The 21,353-nt window shown below is 44.0% G+C and overlaps 1 protein-coding gene across 5 annotated transcripts in view; it reads left to right on the top strand.

The window, feature by feature from the left end:
• Window positions 1-462: 462 nt before the first annotated feature.
• Window positions 463-21,353, top strand: part of ABL2 (ABL proto-oncogene 2, non-receptor tyrosine kinase) — a 75,065-nt gene continuing 54,174 nt past the window's right edge. For 2 of the 5 annotated variants that reach the window (XM_059728351.1, XM_059728348.1), the window contains exon 1: window positions 465-722. In XM_059728351.1, coding sequence (XP_059584334.1) covers window positions 536-722 — 187 coding nt within the window. In that variant the 5' untranslated portion in view covers window positions 465-535. Of the gene's footprint in view, window positions 723-21,353 lie in introns of all 5 variants that reach the window. The other 3 variants (XM_059728352.1, XM_059728350.1, XM_059728353.1) reach the window with 2 other exon arrangements.

Raw genomic sequence — 21,353 nt, 5'->3', positions numbered from 1 at the left:
ATCCTGCGGGGTTGGCAACCCTAGAGGTGCTCAGCCCTGTCAGCCTGAGGTGAGGCAGAAGGCAGGGTAGGTAGATTTGCACCGGCCAGACTCAGGACATCAGATAGAGAGAGCAGGAGCGCGGGTGAGCCCGGGTCACTTCCTCAGGCGCTTGCACAGCATCTGAGGAGATGAGCTCGTTCCCCGAGGATCCTGCTCCGCAGGTCTGCAGCGAACCGCTCTACGAGGCCCTGGGGACTGGAGGGGGAGGAGGGGACACGCGGGGCGGGGCGGGGCCGACCCCCTCGGAGGACCGGAGGTGGCTGCGGGAGCCACTCTGCCCCCTCTCCCGCAGCTCTGTGGTTAAGATGGCGGCGGGGGTTGAGGGGGCGAGCCCGTGACTCCCAGGCCGGAGCGCGGCGGGGCGGGGCTGGGGCCAGCCCTGTAGGGAGCCGCCGGGCCGGGGGTGCCGAGGCCGCCCGCCGGGCCGGGCCGGGCCGGGCCGGGCCGGGCCGGGCCGGGCCGGGCCGCGGAGGCGGCATGTGATCGGGGCGCGATGGGGCAGCAGGTGGGCCGCGTCGGGGAGCCGGGCGCCGCTCTCCAGCAGCCGCCGCCTCAGCAGCAGCAGCAGCCGCCGCCGCCGCGGGGCCTGCGGGGGAGCAGCGCGGCCAGGCCCGCTGGGCGCCGGCGGGAGGCGGCCGGGCGCGCCGCGGAGGGCGGCTTCAACATCTTCACCCAGCACGGTACGGGCCGGCCGGGGTCTTCCTAGGAGCCGGCGCGGGGGCGGGGGGCGCTGGGCCCCTCCCGCGGTGGGAGGGGGCGCGGGGCGGGCGCTGCTGGGAGGGGGCTGGGCTCCCGCGTGGGCTTCCCGGCCCTGGAGGGACGTGATAGAAGGCGGCTTTCCCTTGGGCCGCTGCCTTACCCGCGCCCGCCCACATTATGTCCCACCGTGGCTGTGACAAGTTTGGCAGCTTCTCCCCCATGTTCCCATGTCCCTTGGGGCCGAGCAGGTGTTGAGGGTGCTGGAGAGCCGGGACTGTCACTGAGCGGGGCTGCCCCTCCTCTGTCTGGGGGTACAGCACTGTCATCCTGCTTGTGGGATGGTGTTTCACTTGCTCAGTGAGGAGGGTGGCTCCTGGCAGGCAGTGGCCTAGGGGCAGCTCACGCTTCTTGGCCTGGCTTTAATAACTCGGTCCTCTGTCAACCGACTCTCATGTGTTTGAAGTCCAGCTTTGCTTGTCCCAATGTGCTTGTCTTTTCCTTCTCATTGTCAACAACCCTCTGTGGTGCTGCCTGTGAAGGGAGAAAGTCGGTGGAAAGTAGGGAGCTTCCGCAGGAGAAAGTCAGCTTAGAAAAAAAGCCTAAACAATAGATGCGACAATCTTTAATCCCACATCTTTCCTGTACACTTTTTCCTTTTTCTTTTCTTTGTGTGGCATACTTACACTGTGCTGGTATGCACTGAACCCTGGCAGGTTATCAAGAGTAGAAGTCTTATATTGGTGCACTTTGTGATGCTAAAGACCTGAATCCATTTCTGAGAACATTAATTGATTTTGTTGCAGGTGAGGAAGATAATGCTCCCATATTCATGCTGCAAAATGCTTCTGAGAGCATAGATTTTTCCAAAATCCAACAGAACAAGCAATGAGTATTAAGATCTTAAACAGCTTGCCGGTTCTTTAATGTAAATATCATCCACTGTTGCTGCTGATAATGGACAGCCATAGGAAATCAGTGCAGGTGCAGGGATTTGTGGGTATTTACAAAATGACACAGGCAGCTTCTAACACTAAATTTATTTCCTAAATAGAAAGTGTGTATTTGTGTGAGTCTAAATATCTGTTGATATGCTGCCTGTTGACTTAAGACATGGTTCTGACTTAAAATTTGCACTTCTAAATGTCTTACCTGCTATAATTGCAAGTTAATTATAAGAGCTGTAACTGTTAAGGAGCTGTTCTGATGATATTCATATACTCAGTTTTGTCCTCTCTCTTGTATAGTCAGCCAATTACTCTTGGCTTCCTAAGTCTTTCAGACAGCACCACAGGGGACAGAGATACTAATTAAAATAGGAAAATGATTGTCAAAAAGACTGCTGGTAACTTCTTAATGTCTACAAGTTTGAACTAGGGCAGGAAATGGGAAGGGTGTTCAGAGGAAGTATAGTACTGTTTTTGGAACCTTATGTAGGTTAAATGTGATGCAGTTAAGCTGGGGTTAGGTTTTCATTGCTCTTTCAACTTACTCTTTTGTGTATGTCTCTATGCTGCAAGAGTAGCCAAGAGTAGGACTTCATTGTGCTAAATCCTTTCCTTGCTTGGTCTCTCAACAGGCAAAGTAGGCAAAGGATTGAAGAAAGGGAGGATTATTAGCCAAGTTCTAGGGAACTGAGGCACAGAGAGGGGTCCTTCAGCTGTTGCTTGGCAGAGCCACAGAATTGGCCCCCCACAGTTCCTCAGCAAGAAGCAGCTCCTGCTCTCTTAGGTCTTTGTACATATCTCTCTATATAGCTGAGGACAGAGGGCGCATGGAATGAGTCCAGGTTCAGAGCAGAACTGGTCATTTGCCCAGCAGTAAGAGTATTTCCCTGTGGTATTAATGATGTAGGTTATTAAACGTTACAGAATTGTTTTGCTATGTACAGTATATTGCTTGCTTCTGCCTTTCAGCTTGTACAGTGAAAATGCCTGGAGACAGTTTTACTTTCAAGCTCTTGGTGTTTGCTTTACTTTGTTTGTGAACAGTTCAGAGGGATATATTCATTGGAATTTTCAAGGTGAATATGCATCATCCTATTTGTTGGGTTCCCTAAAAAGCCAGGTGGCTGGTTTTGTTTTTGTTTTTTTGTCTGTTTTTTTTTTAAACAACTAAACTTGCATGACATTCAGGTGCAAGCTCTGAATCCCAATGCTGCTTCAATCAATACTTTAGTCCTGCTAGTATGAGTTTCTGCACCCAGTTACATTTTACCAGAACTAATTAGTGCCTTGGAGACCACAACCAAAGCCACTAGAGAGAACTTACCATACTGCACTCTAGTCAGAGTTGAATACTTATATTAAAACAAGTCATTGCAGGCAGCAACCTAAGCCCTTTGTGTAGCCTGGGCACAGTTAGATAATCAGGAACTCATTTCCTTTTTCAGAGGGGTTTCCCTACTTTTATCTCTCTTCCACTTGCATTTGTTGCTTTCTCTTGCTCCTGTCCTTAGTCTTTCTTCCCTTTACAGTACTTTGGCTCCCTGATCATCTTCAGGAGGCACACTTCATCTGCTGAACTTCCTTCAATGCATGATCCTTATTTTCCTTGTCCCCAAACGGTTCTGGCTGCTTATTGCATTCCACTTAATTTGGTTTCCTTCCTTCTCTTTGTGACTAGCTTTGTACCTTGTTATATCCGTGTTCAGTTCCTTCTTCTGTTAGAGGGGCAGTATAGTCAGCATTATTTGCTGTGGATAAATGATAGAAGGGATAAGAACACTGGTCCATGTATTCTAGTTATGGTAAAGGCTGGCTTTGCTTGGTCCAGAGACTGAAAATGATGCCCGTTTCCCTTTTTTATTCTTGGAATACTCGCTGGTGGTGGGGAAAATAAATGAGTGGCCAAACCATCTCCCTACTTTTCTAAATACCTCCTGTGCTTTTGCTCAGTCAGTTTACTCCATGCTGCAGTAGCCGCAGAGTGCATCTTGCTGCACCAGTATGAGTTCTCTCCGAGGTGTCTTTGGTGATATCACTGCCATTTTGAATTCCTGTTAAGGAAACTAAGCAGGGCAACAATATTCCTTTTCAACCTTCAAACTTGTTTAGTTTGTCAGGCTTTTAAAACACTACTTCTTTCATATCAGAAGAGGGAGGAATATAAAACAGACTTTTTTAATATAACTAATTTTGAGTATGGAAAGAATGACACAACCATGTTTTCTTTTAGGCATACAAATTTTAAGTTTAAGTCACCCTTACTCATATCACAAGGTGTTTGGTTCTACCAACCATTCTTGCCTCCAGTATCCTTTCTTTGCTACATGTAGAGGTTCCATCCTGCAACTAAAGATGGGAAAGGAGAGCAGCTGAGTTAATGGTCAATGGTAAATGTGTATGTTGTTTCCTGATACAAAAAATAGGGAACCCTCAGTGATCTGTTCTGCTACACTGTCATAAAAAGATGTGTTGGTTCTCTAGGGGTCTCGAGTTATCACTGCATTGAGTTCTTCAGCATGGCTGCTGTTTAATCAGTAGATATAGCACTCAATATTTCAGTGTGCCCCTGATAGAGTAGAGCTCCCCTGTTATTGTAGGTTTGGCCACCCTGTCTAAATTGAACCTACAAGTTTTCTTACTGGTAGCATTCTTAGTATGTAATGTGTGCTTCCTAATACAAGTACTGGACCATCAAATTTGGTAGCAACTAATAAAGTATAAGAAAAATAGAGTTTAAATTGAAGCATTATTCCAGTTCCACAAAAGTATTCTTCAGTAAATTACTGCGTTATAAACAGGAGTGGATTGAGTGCTGAATTAGAAGTCAGGGACTTCTAAATCATGTTGACTAAAACACTGACTCCTGATGTCACTTTTACATTAAGCAGTTATAACTTTTTCAGATGAGGGAATTAAGATCATAAAATATGTTATTGTAACAGGTATCTTGTGTAGATTGATGTTCATAAACCTCTTTGAACATGAAATGTATACTAAGCTTTATAGCAAATTATAAGGAACAGGCAGGAAAGGAATACAGTTTGTTTTCCTGCTGTGGATGCTCTTGCAAGTAGTATTTGTAATATGGCAGTTTTGGCCCTAGTATTGGTTCTGGTTCTTTTCTTCTTTTTGCAAACTCTCTTGGCTTTTGCTTTTGATCTAGCAGGCCCAGACGACCCCCCCCCGCCCTGTTCTGTTTTCTGGAGGAGGAGGAGTTTAGCAACCTTTTACTTTGTGCTCCAAGGTCAAACAAGATAAGCCTGTACTTTTAAAAAAAATATATCATTAAAGGTCCCTTAAAGCAGTCGAAGTACTATGCAACATAATAAAAAAAATTTTCAAATATAAAAAACTGCCCAGCACCTTTTCTTCTGGTAAATTCCCTGTGCTGACAGAACATAATCACCATATTCAGTGATGATTTTCTTTGTTCTGTTAATCAGAAATCTTGTGGCACTGTAATGTATAAATGTCTGCCTACAACTAATCAATTTGGTGTCTAGAGGAATGCTTCACGTTGCATTTGAAATCGTGGGCATATTGTTCTTTCCCCAGTGTACCAATCACCATGACATTTAAATTACTCTTGTGGATTCAGTATTTGTATCTTGTTTTAAACTGTAGTAATGGTGTGCCCCGGGAAAGAGCTGAAGTACTCCATTCCAAATGTGGCTTAAGTGCTGACTTATTTGTACAGATTATAAAGGTCTGGAGAAAATATAATGCATAATATATAAATATATTAGCCATTATTTCTGGAGTATGAATATTTCCCATACAGGCTTCCTACATAGAAGAAAACTTTTTACCTGAAGAAGTGAAGGATTGAAAGCAGTAGGCTAATTACTCCAAATCAGATTAGCCAGAAATTTAGGAGTGTACTTCCTCTTAAATTTTAAATAAGACAAAACAAAAACACCAATTCCTCTGTTCTGTATATGCAGCAGATGGTGTGGTACAAGCTGTGCTTGGCAGTACTTCTCACAATTGCTACTGCTTGCAAGTATAGCATTTTAGAATATATTTTCTGTAACAGTTTTTTTGGTATTGTGTAGAAGGCCAAGCAATTAAATTGGTAGAGCACAGTTTTGATCAAGTATGGTTTAGGGAAGGGACACTGTCACAAGCATTATAGCTCCCTCCCTACCTGGCTGGACATGGAACTATGAGTTGATTTTGACACCCCAACTCTAGGAGATTATTTGGCCTTGTGGGCTAGATCTGGGCTGCAGGGCTTCTCTTGGGTGTCTCCAGTGGTAGGGCAGGTGACAGTGGCAATAACCCCTTGGGTGCTGGCCCTGCTGACACAGCAGCTCTGGCAGCCCCTGAGGTTAATACCATTGTAGCTTTCTATGCTGTTGACATTCCAGCATCATGGGCCAGATCCGAGGAGGGTCTTTTGGATTGTGAGAAGTCCTTTGGATCAGACATTTGAAATCACTTTCCTAGACAGGATGTGGTAGGGTTAGCAGTATAGTTTTCAAGTTCTTAATTTCTGGGAGGCTGTATTGCTAACACTGATTACAAGCTTAGTAGATAAGCGTATAGATTTAACACCACTTTTTCATTAGTTAATATAGTCTATTACCTGTTCTCTGAGCTACGTACCTTGGTAGCTGTCAAATAATTTTGTTTTTGTTTTAATAGAACTACAGGAGAATCAACTTTGGCTAGAGTTAAGCTGTACCCTTTAGACCAGAGCTATCTAACTGGTAGCCTGTGGGCTGTATCTGGTCCCTGAGGAGTTAACCTCTGGGCTCCCAGTCTGGGTTCTGCCTCTGGAGTTTCCAGGCTTCCCCTCTGGCAGCTTCTTCTACTCCTGTCCCTGGAGGCAGGGTGGTACAGCCAGCAGGAGCCCACCCTCATCTGCTCAGCTGTGTCCATGGAGACCCTGGCATCTTGGGGCAGTGACAGCACAGAGCTGGGTCTCAAGGCAGAGCTGTGATCTGCTCCCCACACACCCCTGCCTGCAGAGCCAGTGCCCATTGCTGACATGCCCGGGGAGTTGATTGTGACTGCCCCAGGCCATGCGCGGTCACCACCCAATGATCCTGGCTCCACACCCCGTCCTGCTCCCAGATACCACTCCCTGCCTGCAGCCCCATCCCATCTGCCTGGCTGAGTGCAGGGCAGAGCCACTTATGGGGTTAGGGTGGGCTGTTGTGTGTGTGTGTGTGTGTGGGGGGGGGGGTGGTACTGACCCAGCCAGCAACAGCTCACCAAAACTCCCCAAGTGACCCTCTGGATCAAATAATTGCTCACTTTTGCTTTAGGATAACATTGTTTTAACACTGATACTTAATTAGCTTATTTGAAGTCTGAACTTGATGTGAAATAAATTATAGAAAAGTAAGAAAGTCCTCTGATAGATTGAAACATCATCTACATTCTAACTACCGCTATTTATGCCCCCTGTTATTACAAGGCTTCACACTAAATTTTTTTTTTTTAGGATTTTTGGCATTGTGTTTAGGTATGCATATAACATGGTTTTGTAACTGTAGGGTAGATAGCACCTTAAATAACAGACAAAAACTGATAATGTTGTAAAAGCAGAAAAGCAAGTTCTTCTTCCAGGGTATTCATAAAGAACTTGGTAGTGGAGAAGATGAGTAAGGCTGCTTTTTCATTAAAATATGGAAAAACAGTACAGTAAATCATAGCTAGAAAATGGGTTTGAGACCTCTTTATAGAATTAAAAATAGGTTCATGGGACAGCGCAGGTGGTGGTAGAGTATGGTGAATATGTACGTCAAACCCAGGCCTGTGACTTTGCTGTAATCTAGGATGTTTGTCTGGTTTTGTGGTTGTTTGTGAAATACTTCAGTTCATTTTGGAAGTTAATGTTGGCATTGTCTATACAGAGTATTTTTTTGTAGAATAAGTAGGCAACTGCATTACAAAGCCACTGAGGCTTCCTGTTGATGATGCCATAAACCACAACAACAAAGCTTTTGTGTTATCAGTGTCTGGTTTAGAAACCTCATATACCTTGTGGCTTTTATGAGAAGACATGAATGACTGTATTAGGAGATGCATAGCTGTAGATGTAAATGGGTTGCATGTCATTAAGACAACTTCCTGTAATTAGGGACCTAATTAATTTGCTGTTTTGTGGAAACTGCAAAATCTGTTAAATCAACCCCCCAAAAATTAATAAAAATTAAATGCTGGCTTCCCAGTGGGAGTCAGTGGTCCTCACTGCTGGGAGGGGAAGGCATTGGCTGGCAGGGTGACAGGAAGAGCAGCAGACAAGATGGCAGCTTCCCCCTCCGTCTTCTTCCCCCCTGCCAGAGCTTCTCTGGCAATCAGCGCCAAGGGGTAGGGCCGCTCAGCCAATCAGCACTGAGAGGCAGAGCCACCACAAGGTGACTTCAGAATTAGAATTTGATGCTGTGATCAACCCATGCAAATTGGTAAGTCCCCCTGTGATTTAGGTAGACCCCCTGCCTATAATCAGCCAAACCAATATAAGGTTATTTCAAGCTAGGTTTGAAATTCCTGTTCCTTTCTCTTTTTGAAAGATGGAATAGTTGGCCACAATTTCTTCAGTAAAGATGGAGAGTCATTTTTACCTGATCTTTCCTGGAGTTTGACAAAAGATTTAAAAGGAAATACCTCTAAATGTCAAACTCTTTGAATTTAGTTGGCTTCTTCAAATGTATCTTTTATACTGATAATCGGGAAGTACTTTTTAAAATAATAAATTAGATATTGGCAACACAGGGGATTAAATTCTCCCTGGAATTGCACAGTTGTTACCCAGATACTTTCACCTGTAAGATATTTCAGTTCCCTACCTGCTGTCTTCACCTACCCCTTTTTTTCCTCCCTTGCTACTGATGGTGGTCCTGATAGCATCATCAGTATCAAGGGATGGTTTCACAGTAGTGATACAGAAGCAAACTGGTCAGTTTGATCCTCCTTGGTATGTGCCATAAACAGAAGAGGCAAAGGCATAATCCTCTGCTACTGATTAGGCACACTGTTGAATGAAAGAAATGGGAATGTTTCTGTGCTCTGTCAGGTGTACATGTGCCACATTCTTTTCATGTGCTCCCATGTTGTTGGAGAGTGAACCATTGAGTTTATGTTGTTATTGCATGCAGGGCCTCCCAGCTGGGATCAGAATGGCAGATGAGCAACAGCAGAGGAAGGAATTCCTAACAAAGACTGTTCTGATCAAGACTGAACTGCAGGCTATAGACAGGTGTTATGTGTGTTGGGGGGAAGGGAAGGAGGAGAGATGCCTTTTTCCTAGCAGAACAGTGAACATATAGGTGTTCAAACAGTTCATTAGAAGAAAACTAATGTTTTCACCACAAACTCATTCAAGCAGCAACTTTTGCTTTTTAGCATTGCATGTAACACTTGTTTGGTTACATATAGCATAGTAGGGGTCCCTAGGATTCCCAGTATCCCATGGTCCTCTCTGCTTCCCTCCCTTTTCCCACAGGGGAGGGAAAGAGGGAGTGGGTGGTTCCCTGATAATCTGCCTAGTGGTGAGCTATCAGGGAGCCTTGTGATGCTGTTTCCCCACTATCCTTCACACAGCACCAGGGCTCTCCAGTGCTGTGGAGACAGCAGTGTGGATTCAAGCCATGCTGCTCGAAGTCCTGGAGAGTCCTAGGAGTGCTTAGGTGGCAGTGGGAATTCCCTCACCCTATCCAAAAATCCATCTCTGTCTGCCTACCCCCTTGCCTGTGTTTTTTTTTTTTTGAGCAGCGAAGCAGGCTGGTACATGGGATGGAGCAGGGTGAGGGAATTCCCCCAGCTAGTGCAAGAGCTGGGCTCTGGCTGTGGCAGTATGAGGGGTGACAGCACAGAGGAAAGCTGTCCTGCTTTTCAGTAGCTGTCAGCTGATCATTGATAGACTGCCCCACTTTCTGGCAGGGGAAAAATCATTTAAAGCTGTCAAGGTTTGGGATCCCTTGAAGGTAGGGATAGGGATTGGGGGGGGTAAGGAAAGACCAGCCCTCTAGCACCCTTGAAGTGGAGAGCTTGCCTTTTGAGGTGGCTTGGTAGTTCTCTAGCTAGAGGGATGAAACATCTACATGCTCCCCTTGTCACATTTTAGTGACACTGTAAAATTCCCCATGTGCTTTTTAATGCCTGTCCATACCTAGGAATTGTGTGGGAACAAAGAAGATGGAAAAAACTCAACTCCCCAGTAATTCTGAAACACTGGTATTTCTGCCTTGAGTAGTGATATGCCCTACTTTAAAAAAAAAAAATGAAGCAGAAATGTGAACAGATGTTGCTAAAGTCCTAAACATAATAAATCACGTACTAGAACATTGTCCATAACATAGGGAGTATTACCTCTTTCAAAAATGTTAAGGGAATTGTAATTGTTTTTTGAATATCACCAGATATGCGCAATGGTAGCCTAATTCAATATCTGATTTCAGGACAAAACTGCAAAGTACTGCATTTGAACAGTTAGTAATGTGACTTAAATCAAAGCTCTTTAACAGTAGTGTTCAGCTCCCTAGTGAAAAGAACAATCCAATAAGCAACTAAAAATGCATAAGTAGTTATATTAAATCAGGTTTTTTATAACCCAAATTGTTAGCTTAGCTCTGTGTAAGGCTAAGTACAGACTGTCAAAAAGCCTGAGGCAGAATTGATTCAATCTTTATAGGTTTGTCCAAACTGCGTAGGTTTAACTGATAAGGAACTGAACTCATGTTCAGTTTTCACTTGGGAAAGGCAGGCGGAGGCCTGCATTGTCTGAGGCCAGATGGCAGGGGGGTGCTAGAGCAGACCTGCCAGCTGTTGCCCAGCCTAGCCAAACGAAGGCCATCCCTAATTGGGTGCCTAGCACATGCCTCCAACCCCCTGTGACCCCCTCCCCTTCCCCACTCCCGAGGGGGGGAGGAAGAGCCCTCTTTGTGGTGCTGACCCCCAAGCCAGGCATCTGGCTATGGTAGAGCCCCATGCCTCTCCTTAGGTTGGTCTGGGATCCCCCCAGCCCTTGGTCTGCGCAGCTGCAGGGTGGGGGTAAGGGTAACTCCCACCCCTGCAGGGCTAGGCCAGTGCAAGTCAGTAATGGGGAAAGGGAGGAAAAGAGTCCCCCACCCTGGTCCTAAGCCTGGGGGGAGCCCCACCCTGGTCTTGGCCTCCATTCCTAAGCTAAGGTCTTCCTAGCTGGGGGAGGCTGGGCTCTGGGGGTTTTAGCCAGATCAGCTCTCCGGAAGGAAGGATAGGGCCTTACCACTCAGCAGAAGCCCCCAGGGCTGCCTGGTGGATCTTGTTGGCTGCTGCTGGTGTCAGACTCTGGTGGGACACACCAGGTGGCCTGGGGAGCTTGTGCAGTGCTGTGGGGCCCAATCCTGCCTTCTGTGGAGCACTCCTGATGCAGGCTACCCTGGGTGGCCTGGTATGTCCAACTGGAGCCCAGTAGCAGCTGGTAAGATGTGCCGGGCAGCCCTGGGGGCTTGTGCTGGGAATGAGGAATCATACCCTACACCTGGGTAGACCAGGGCTGAGGGGGGAATGCTGGACTGGCTGGGGGAAACCCCCCAGAGGCTAGCACTCCCCCACATGGGCAGATGCCCAGCTCGGGGCAGGCCCCAGAGTAAAGACTACTTTTCCCCATCCCCTCAGTGGGTCAATGACTCATGCCTGCCTGTCTGGTGGTGGGGTGTGGCAGGGGTGGCAACCCTCACAGACCAGGACTTGGGGCTGGGGGGGGGCTCTGTTTCTCTCCCACCCTCCCCTCCCCCTGCTGCCCCACAGGGTTGACAGGTGTAGGCAAGACCAGGCTGGGGAGTAGAGGCATTGCTGCCTCAGCTCTGCGACTTCTGTGGGGCAGGATTGGCCCTGGTTCAGCTGGAGTAGACAGTACAGCTGAGGCTAACCTACCTGCCCTGTGGAGGAGTTAGTGGGGGGTGGGCAATGCATCCTAGGATGCTGGGTGACTGGATGACTCCTGACTTGAGTCGGGAGGGGATCTGGGGTACAAGTTCCATAGACCTGTTGAAATTAAATCAGTTAAATCTGATGTATCCAGGCATTTTGAAAGCAGTTGAACATCTGTGCATTGAACATCTGTTCTGTTACAGTAAAACCAGTTTCCAATCACTTGTATTAAGTGTAACTTTTGTCCATAGCCTAAATGACTTGCATACAGTCAGCCTTCTTGGGTATCAGCAAATGTAGATTGTTACACTGTGGCCACTGTCTGTTTTGAAAGTATATCCCCAGGCATAATGCAGTTTGTTTTAAGAAAATGGTATGTGTGCATCTGTCTATTGTGTGCATGCACCTAAGGCCCATATGATCAAGGCTGAGCATTCAAGTGCTCATTAGCACTGCATGTCCTTCATGTTATTATGTACTTATTTACATAATAAGAGTTACCATATCAGAGCAATGGTCCTTCTAAACTGATTTGCTTTCTCCTCTAGTACCTGTGGCTAGTTAGTAGAATATTTAAAATTCCTATAAAGGGTGAAAAGCAATCATATGGAGGATGTAATTGGTGGCTGAGGTATGGAAGAATTAGTGGCCTAATGGAACACTAGAGTAGGTCTAAAATGTAGCTTATAGGTCTGACCATTTTCTTTTACTAAAAGGAAGGAAGGGAAAAACTGGCAGACTCTAGCCACCCAGCCAGTGGAACCAAGCTTATTTGAATGGCATACACAAATACCTGTATTTTTTTAGGTGTATGGGTTAGCTTTGCAGTAGGCTCCTTTCAAAGCTGGGGTGCTGCCTCTTGCATTTAATAGTCATTGGATAACAGAGATGGAGAGCAGTGGAACCCCTCTTTCCTCCCCCCCCCCTTGCTAATCTTGGGTTTCTACCTACATTTTAATGATTTGAACCCAGGTATGTGTCCAGAAAGGGCATGGGTATCAGTTCAGGCATGATCACGACTGGTTCATAACCTCCTGTAAGTGCTCAGTCGACATGTGCAGGATTACATGTCCACTTTGCAGTGGCAATTGCCAAAAATATCACTTGTGGCTAAAAAGTTGCTATGCAGATGCAAAAAGGGAACAAAAATGTCATCCTTGATGCACTTTTACCACAAACCAAGTGTATAGGCACTTAGCACCAGTACTTCTTATGGGATTGGATCTGAGCTTACTTCTGGATAAAAGGAAACACCATTCAATTTCCCTTGCATCTCATGCTGCTAGCACCTAGTACTGCTCATTAAATGCTCCATCTGATTAGTCTGTATTCCTTATTGTACTGATAGCATGTGTGGAGAGAGGGTGACTAGAGAGAACAGACCTTACACTTTGGAAGCTTGTGACTCTGCAGATATCTCAAGAAGAATCTGAAATTCCAGCAGTTTGATGTAATCTCTGGAGAAGGGTGGGGAGGAGGGTTTTAATACTTTGAAGACAAAGGAGTTGTGGGTAGAACACATTTAAAATGAGGTTGGTGTGGGTTGTTTTTTGATATGACAAAGGAAGAAATGGTAGCCCTCTTAGCTCTTACTTAATTACTGAGCTAAAACAGTTACATATTTAAAAGCTGTTAAAATCAGTTTTCAGACTTTGTTACTGGTCATCTCTCTGGTTTATTTAGAACTTGTCTGGGAACATTAGCACAGGAAGTAATATTCAAACAACTTGACAAGTGTAATAGAATCCATCTGGTCATCCAATCTCTCCTGGAAAATGATGAACATCTCAAGGTAGTCTTGGGTTACAAGCCTGTTCTGACTTAGAGGCAGCTTCCTCAACTTCAAATGAGGTCTCTCCAGCAAGAGACCAACTCCAACTCTTAAGCCACCAGGCCTTGCTACAGACCCAGATGCCAAATGCGTCCCCCTCATCAACACAGATCACCTCATCACCAGACCAAACAAAATAGGTAACAGCATCCAGAGTTTATTTACCTGGTCTTCTACTGATACCATGTATGCTATTACCTGCTTACTAGGGCTGTGCAAAACAGTACCATTTAGTTTTGACTTCCATTTCACCATTTCAAATGGACAGTGTTTTGTTTCATCATTCTGTTTCATTTTGAAGTACTGTTCCATTTCATTTCATTGAAACTGTTTAGCTATTTTCACGCATTTCAGCGTTTTGACCATGGGCTATAATGCGGAATCATGAGAACGCCTAAAACTTTGTCATTTCTTGCCTGATTTGAATGAAAATTGGAGGGATGGTAGCCCCTTCTTGGGGCATGAAGCCCTTCAAGTTTCAAGGAGATGGGTACAGTGGCTTCTGAGAAACTGCACCTCAGACTGTTCAAAGCAAAACTCATGACGCTTGCCAGCAGCAGCAGCAGCCTCTTCTCATCTGGCACACAGATCCAGGGTCTTGCACCCCAGGAGGAGTCTGGCACAGCCCTGCAACCCTCCTGGGGGTGCGGGCCCTGGAGCTGTGCGCCAGATAGGAAGAGGCTGCCGCTGCCGGCTGGGACCAGCGCTGAAGCCAAGTAAGCCAGGCTTCAAAACTCAAAATGTTTTGAAACTTTTGAAAGGTTTTGAGTGTGGTAGAATACCATTTCTGTCTCTCCCCAAAACTGCTATCTGACAATTTGGTTACCATGGTCACTGTACACAGCAGATACCTGTGACCCTGAATTGTAACCTGAGCTGGATGCATACCTGAGGGAGGGGAGGAAACCTGCTTCCTCTGCCTATGTGACTGGCATTGCATCCGTGGGTGAGGGGCTTAAGCTTTCTATTGTTCTAAGCAATGTCAACATGACTGGGAGGGGGCTAAAGACCCTGCCAGTCTACCTGGCAGCCAGTGATGCATTTCAGTTGGTTGGCTGGCAGCCAGCAGTTGCTGGCCTTCATTGGATCAGGTAAATGAGGTCATAAGGTCTTTATAAGATAAGGACTGCCTAGATGGAGGGGCAGTAGCCATGATGGGAACTCAAAGAGAAGCTGGACCATCTGAAACTCCCTTTCTCTTGAAACTCATGATCAATGAACTGCCTGCCTCCAGAGGGAATCTCCACATGCCTCTGGATGATACTCGTGAGTAAGCTACCTGAGATCTAACTAGATAGATAGCTTGCAGTAACACAGATGCATAATCAAAGGCTACCATGCCACTTTGCTGTAAGGGATTTCTCTGATAGTGCTCTACTCTGTACATTATTCCAGACCTACTTCTTGTAACCAATAAAGTTCTCCTTTGTACCTAGCGTTGGAAACTTATTGGGAGAGGGCCTAGATTATGCTTTGGGGTCCCCTTGGTTCAGCTGATTAAGGGAGACCACTATTTGTGCTTCAGACTGAGGGAAGCACCCCAACTTTTTGTAGTGGGTCAAGTACCCTCAAGGACTAATAGGCCTTTGTTTCCCAAAACAAAAGCCCATGGCAGAACCCTTAAACCTGATGTTCACTGACCTCAGTAAGAGTAGCTGCGCTTTAATGACCCAAAACACCCCAACTATTTGAATGTGTACCTGCAGAACATGAAATCCTCCACGGACAAGATCATATTAAGTATAATCTCAGTAAAGATTATGGATCCTATCCTATTACCTGGACTAGCTTTTATAACACCTGTGTACCTCAATGAATGTATAACACATATGTCCCTCTTGACCTATTCAACCCACCTTCCATCTATCCTGTGTGTTTAAATTCCCTTCTATTTAGAACCTCTGTTTTCTGCAAGCCTATTTATAGCATCTGGGTAAGTAGGCTGTCACCTACAGAAACTTTATGCTTCTCCAAACCAGTTAGTCTCTAAAATGCTACTCTGCCCTTTCTTTTGCTGTACTTGGACAGGGTCCTTAATGACAGTATTTTGTGGCTACCAGGCTTGCCTGCTGGTTCCACCTGGGTGTGGCACTTATGATTCTTTTTTCCAGTATCTTTCACCAGTGATGTATATAGTGACTACATGGCTATCTTAAAATCAAAGTGCTGCTTACTTTTTACAAATGGAGCCAAGTATGAAAAAGGTTTTAGAATTCAGACCTGTCTATCTTGCTGCCCCCTGACAATAACTTAGGCAGGCCTAGCTGCTTCTGACAGTGGGTGTCTGTCAGTCTGCTGAAGGAGAAGTATGCTTCACAGTGCAGTTGCCCAACAGCTGCCTCCTGCCTTGAGGGCTGTTAGAACTGCTACTGTCCTTTTAATTTTATTTATCCTGGGACTGTTTATGCAGACTTTTTTCTTAACAATTTCTAAATGATTTACCAAGGCATAGTTTTCCTTCCTGCTCTTTTTGCCCTGACATCCCACTATTAAACTAAAGTATGTAAACATACCAATAAGCTGGTCAACATACAATGCTTATACATTATTAGAGAGCAGCTTCACATCCAACATCAGTGCTTTATATAGCTGCAAAAACATTGTTTAATCTAGAAATTTATCATTTATGGTTCACTGTAACTTTGTCAGATAAATTTATTCACTCCTATGGGTTTCCTGAGAAGTGAGGGGAGTAGGGCTTAAAATGATCTCTTTCCTTGATCAGTTGGAAGCTCTTCCAGTGAGTGAGGATTTCTGTTGCATCATATTCTGCTGTACTTTCTCTTTTTAAAATTTTATCTCTTTCTACAAATCAAGTGTCACCCTTAATCTGTAACCCTCTAGTTGTAAAAAAAAAAAAAAAAATCTTGCAAACCTGAGGGTAAAGCTGTGTAGTGGTGTCTTCATCCACGTGCCAAATCTCTTCAAGCTCCTAAGTCTGCTTTGGAGGCTTTGTTGTTTGCTCTTGCTTCTTGATTCATTAGTGTAGCTGAGCTATAGGTAATAATGCAAGGAATTGTGGAAAATTCCCTTTAATATGACCTTGATCTGATATAAAATCTAACACAGTTATTTTTTAAAGTTATTTCCAGTCTGACTACTTCATTTGAGTTTCCGGCTTACCAATTAAAGAAACTGTGGGGATCCTTTACTTGTGACTAAACAAAAGCCTCATTTTCTGCAAGTATTTTTGAATGGCTGTAAGTTGATGGCGTGGGGGATGGGAGAAATGGAGTCAGTGTACAGATTTGAATAGCCTGTTTAGATCTTTTGAAGTCACTTTGTGCACAGTTTTTGCATTAAGTCACTGGGCCCAGAAGAACTCAGTTCTCAATTACACATTTAGCTGGATGCCATAAATATGCGCTTGTTCACAACTCACATTTAATGTAATGCAATTGCTTCTAGGAACATGTTTTAGTTTTAAAGCTTTCTTTGTGCCCATAGTCCTCCAAGCCAGAGTTCACTTGGGTGCAAGTTAGTTGCAGATGAAAACCATGTTTTGTGTTTAAGAAAGTTGGCTTTTAGCTTCTCTTTTTGTAAATTATGTCTCATCCTTGAGCTATAAATCAAGGTATCAGGCATTTGGTCCAAGGACTGGCAATTCACTGGCTACAAGAATATTTTCAATTTAACTCAAAAAATGTTTGCAGCAATTCAAACCTGGACAGCCAGTCTGAAAGAACCCTGCAATCTCTTCTGGACATCTCCTTGTCTTCGATCTTGCTGAATTGCACTAATGGTTGGGAATATTGCCTCTGGAACAGTCAACTGAGAGTACAAAAGCATTGGTTGCAGCATAAAAGCTTTGAAGAATTACGTTTTAAGTTACTTGCCCAATAAGTCTGCAGCAGTATCTTCCTACATCACTTAAGGGTTGTTCTCAATTTTCAAACCTAGTTTCCTTCTTGTATTAACTGAGCTTTTTAGGGTTCAAACCTTTTACCCCTAAGGTCTGAGTGGTAAATACTGAGCATCAGGATAATCATTAAATGATGAAAGCCTACGTTCTACAGCAGTGGTGTTCTTTTTCCTCAGCAGACTGGATGAGCAGTGGCCAGTCCGACTGGGCTGGAACTGGCCAATACTTTGGGGTGGTGTGGCAGGCATCATTCCTCCCTGTGGAGGGGGAAGCTTGTTCCCCCTGAGATGGGGTGGGGTAAGGGACCTTCACTCAGTCCTGTTGGGGGAGGGGTGAAGGGGGCATGGGTCTGTCTTGTGGGGAAGGGGCATGGCTTGGCCTTAACATGGTTTGGGGGCGGGGGAGGAGGGCAAAAGGGGGCTTGATCCAGCCCTGCAGGGGGAGAGATGGTGTGACGTGATCCCAACCGAGACCCTGGTGGGGGGGGGGGTAAAGGCAGGTTTGGCCTAGCCCCAACTCAGCCCCTTGGGGGGGAAAAGTGAGGCAGCCTGGCTTCAACCAGGTATGCAGGGCTTGGGGTTTGGGAATTTGGCAGGGGGAGGGTGGCCATATTAATGGCCACTGCTCCCCCATTGCTGAATTTCCTTACCTGTGGGGAGACCTGGGGGCCAAATGCAATGGCTTCAAGGGTCACATCTGGCCTGCGGGCTGGAGGTTGAACACCCCTGTTTTACAGGATACCAAGGTTTTTTCAGTTATTTCTGACTACAAAGTAGAGGGTGGAACTGTTTTCTTTCTTAAGGCAGGGAGATTAGTAAGGATTGGGGAGGATTGAAAGAGAACACTTTGGCTGACATTCAGAGGTTGGATCCATGTTCTGACTTAATCAACCAGTGAAACAAAGCAAGCAGCTTCTATGTTATCAATATTATTGTGAATGCCTTTGCTTAACTTTGACTTGTGACTCTCCTATCCTAAGAATAAATGATATGGCAAATAGAAGAACTTCAGCTGGAAAAGCTGTTTGCAACACGTGAGACAACTAAGTGTAGTCTCATACAGATACTAAGATTTTTTTTTTTTAATTAATGTTTTCTGATTTGTGTTTAAGTTGTTTCTTTGTCTATGGATCTCAAAATGGTGTACAGCCATTGTTACAACACATTTGTGAGGGAAACTATTAATCTGAAAAAAAAACTTGAGAGACGGGTCAGTTTTTCCAAAGCATGCACTCATTTGGAGTGTCTCCTTTCTGAGTGTTGTATCCATGACTAATTTGATTCAGTTCTGATTCCATCCCTACCCTGTTTCATTAAGAGTTGAGTGCCTGTGGCTTAACTTTTGCTTATTGTGAAGCAGTTGTGTCAGCAAACAGTTGCTGAGAGTTGGCTGATTAGTGGTAAGTCTTTGTCCTCTGCTAACTTGCTATAAATTAATCACTTGATCAAAATTATTGCACAAACATTATTAAATATTCAGAAATGTTGACCTTTAACTCCCACAGAAGAAAGAGGCAGAGCAGGGGAAATCCAGGGCTAGTTATTTCCCATTCTTCTGTTCTACCTACCAAATCTCTGATTAGCAAACTGCCTTCACTTCACATTTCTGTGCCATTACTGTAGATCACTGGGGGCCAACTTGTTAGACAGAAGTATCACAAAGTAAGCCTTCCCCAAGGGCTGCTTTCATCTCAGTCCCTCTGTTGCTCTGATTTCTGTTCCTTGTCTTATCTGCAGTGCTGCCTGCCCCCTCCCTGATCTGCTTTGAGCCGCTTGTGTCTTAGTGCCACAAGTTAACCACTCTTGCTGTAGATGTTTTAGCATTATAAATGCCACTTACAGTTCAGATATAACATCTACCCAAAGAATCTTGTCTACTTACAGTTCAGGTTTTGAAGATCATTACATTTTAGGTTGTAGTTCTCCATTAATTTATATAGTAATTCCTGCATTTTAGATGCTGACTATATATGCAAAGGGTTTTTTCACAGTTCAGAATAAGACTACATCTTCTATTTCCTTCTTCTCCCCATCTACAGATTCTGAGTTTTGTCAGAAGTTAGGGCTTTTTTGCCTAATCTTGCATGGAAATAATCCATGTTAATCCTCACCTTTTTGTTTTGGTGTAAGGAACTCCATGTAATGACACTTACAAGTGTCCTAGTTTGGTTTATCCTAGTTTAAATTGTTAAAAAAAATCTTTGTTGGAATAGGAGACTCATAATCTAAAGAAAATATGTATCCACAGCTTTGTTCTAAAATGACAGGTGTGAAATAAATCAACTGTTTGGTATAATTTTATGTAAGGACAAAACCAATTCAACATTTAATTTTTACCACATGATTTCTAGGAGCTCTAATTAAGAAATCTTCCAGGTAATGTGTTGTGGTTCTCTTGCTAAATGTCATAGCACTTTATTTGGTGATAGCTTTTTTCCATTTTACAGATGTGAAAAACTGTCCATCTCCCCAGGTGCTGAATATTCAAGAGTTGATATTTGTACAATGATTTTTTCTATAGCAGGTGCATACTAGTTGCGCAGTATGATATTGCCAGAATATTACTGTTAGTGTCTGAACAAATCTGATGGTAGGCACTGTTTTCTTAGTAGCAAAGCAACTAAAGCCTTCACTAACTTAAAAAAAACCCAATTCTTTAGCCTACCACTAGGGGATGCTGCCATTCTTCTGAATTGGTGACCCTCGGCCATGACATTGTTTTGTTGGTAACAAAAATTTCTGGGTCTTTTTTGAGTTTAGGGTGTTGATGAGGAACTTCTTGCAGGCCTCCAAATATCTGAATAAGTGGTAGAGGCAGATATGTTAACTTTTTAGAGGCACTGGCAATTTCTCTAGGTTTTGATTTTTTTAAATTTGGATCAGAACTGGTATGATGTGGTGTGTGATGAGACACTAATGTTAAATAAGCAGCTTGGTCTCTTTTATTGCAGAGAAATTCCCCTGAAATGTTCCAGTGCTCTTTTGTCAACTCTAAAATGAGATTCATATTTATGTATTCCCCTGTGGGTTTTTAGTATTTAACTTGATGTTTAATAAGATGCTTCAGAGAATAAAAGAGCTTCCTGAGTGCTAACTATCCAGTCTTGTAGTCTGTTCTTGCCACTGATTAATTAACCTGGTAGGCTGTTTTTAGACTAGGAAAGATCTGTATCTATTGGGATTATTCTTATTTTTTTAAAGACAGTGTTGTAGAGACTGTGGTGGTAATGGTCTAATTAACTTTTGTCCTTACCTGGTGTTTGATCTACCTTACATTTGGAACTCAGAACACTTTACTGGATTGAATATGATCTAGTTTAACTTAAGTTCTGCAGGTAAAATACTGCTGTAGCCTATGAAATGCCATGTTAGTTTGACAGCTAAACTCAGTAAATAGCATCAACTGCTTATGCTTATTATAGCAGAACTGTTGTGTAACTTGCAATACATACTTATGCATCATGAAGCAGTATTAGCACAGGCAAGTTTTCTTCTTTCAAGCACAATTGTGGAACAGCAGTCATCTAGTGCTACATCAGGCCATATACTCTTTCTGTGCTGGTTCTAATTATATTTATAATATTTTATGTAATTATATTTATTAGATTGCAGTGATATTTTATGTAATGGCATTTTATGTAATTATATTCATAACATTTTATGTAAGCTTGAGGATTATAACAATATATGGAATAAATTTAATGAATAGGCTTCTTTTTATTTTTATGGTTGTATTTATTAATTGGCTTGTATAGCTATGGGGGTAGAAATTGAGTAAAAATTCATAAGGGCATGCAACCAAGTTAGTTCAAGGTTAGCTACAGTGTAAGATACTTCCTCTACTTCCTCAGTAACTAACATTGTGCCTATCCTTCACTAAACGTAAGAGCAGGCACATGGACAGCTGTTGCAATGTAGCTGACAAGCTGTAAGTTTACAGTGTAGCTTATTCATGCATCCTTAAATTGCGATTTGAAAATCCCAGTTTAGGGAAATTTTGAGACCATATCTTGTAGCTGCAGCATCCTAAACTTGTCCCTTTTGGGCTCATACTTTGGTATGTAAGTCAGGTTGGCAAAAATGAGGAAGAGTACTATGCAAAAGTATTGCTA

Source organism: Alligator mississippiensis, chromosome 5 (assembly GCF_030867095.1).
Source record: "Alligator mississippiensis isolate rAllMis1 chromosome 5, rAllMis1, whole genome shotgun sequence".
Lineage (NCBI taxonomy): Eukaryota > Metazoa > Chordata > Crocodylia > Alligatoridae > Alligator > Alligator mississippiensis.
Note: the sequence above shows the minus strand (reverse complement) of the source record. Positions and strands in the feature narration are given on the sequence as shown.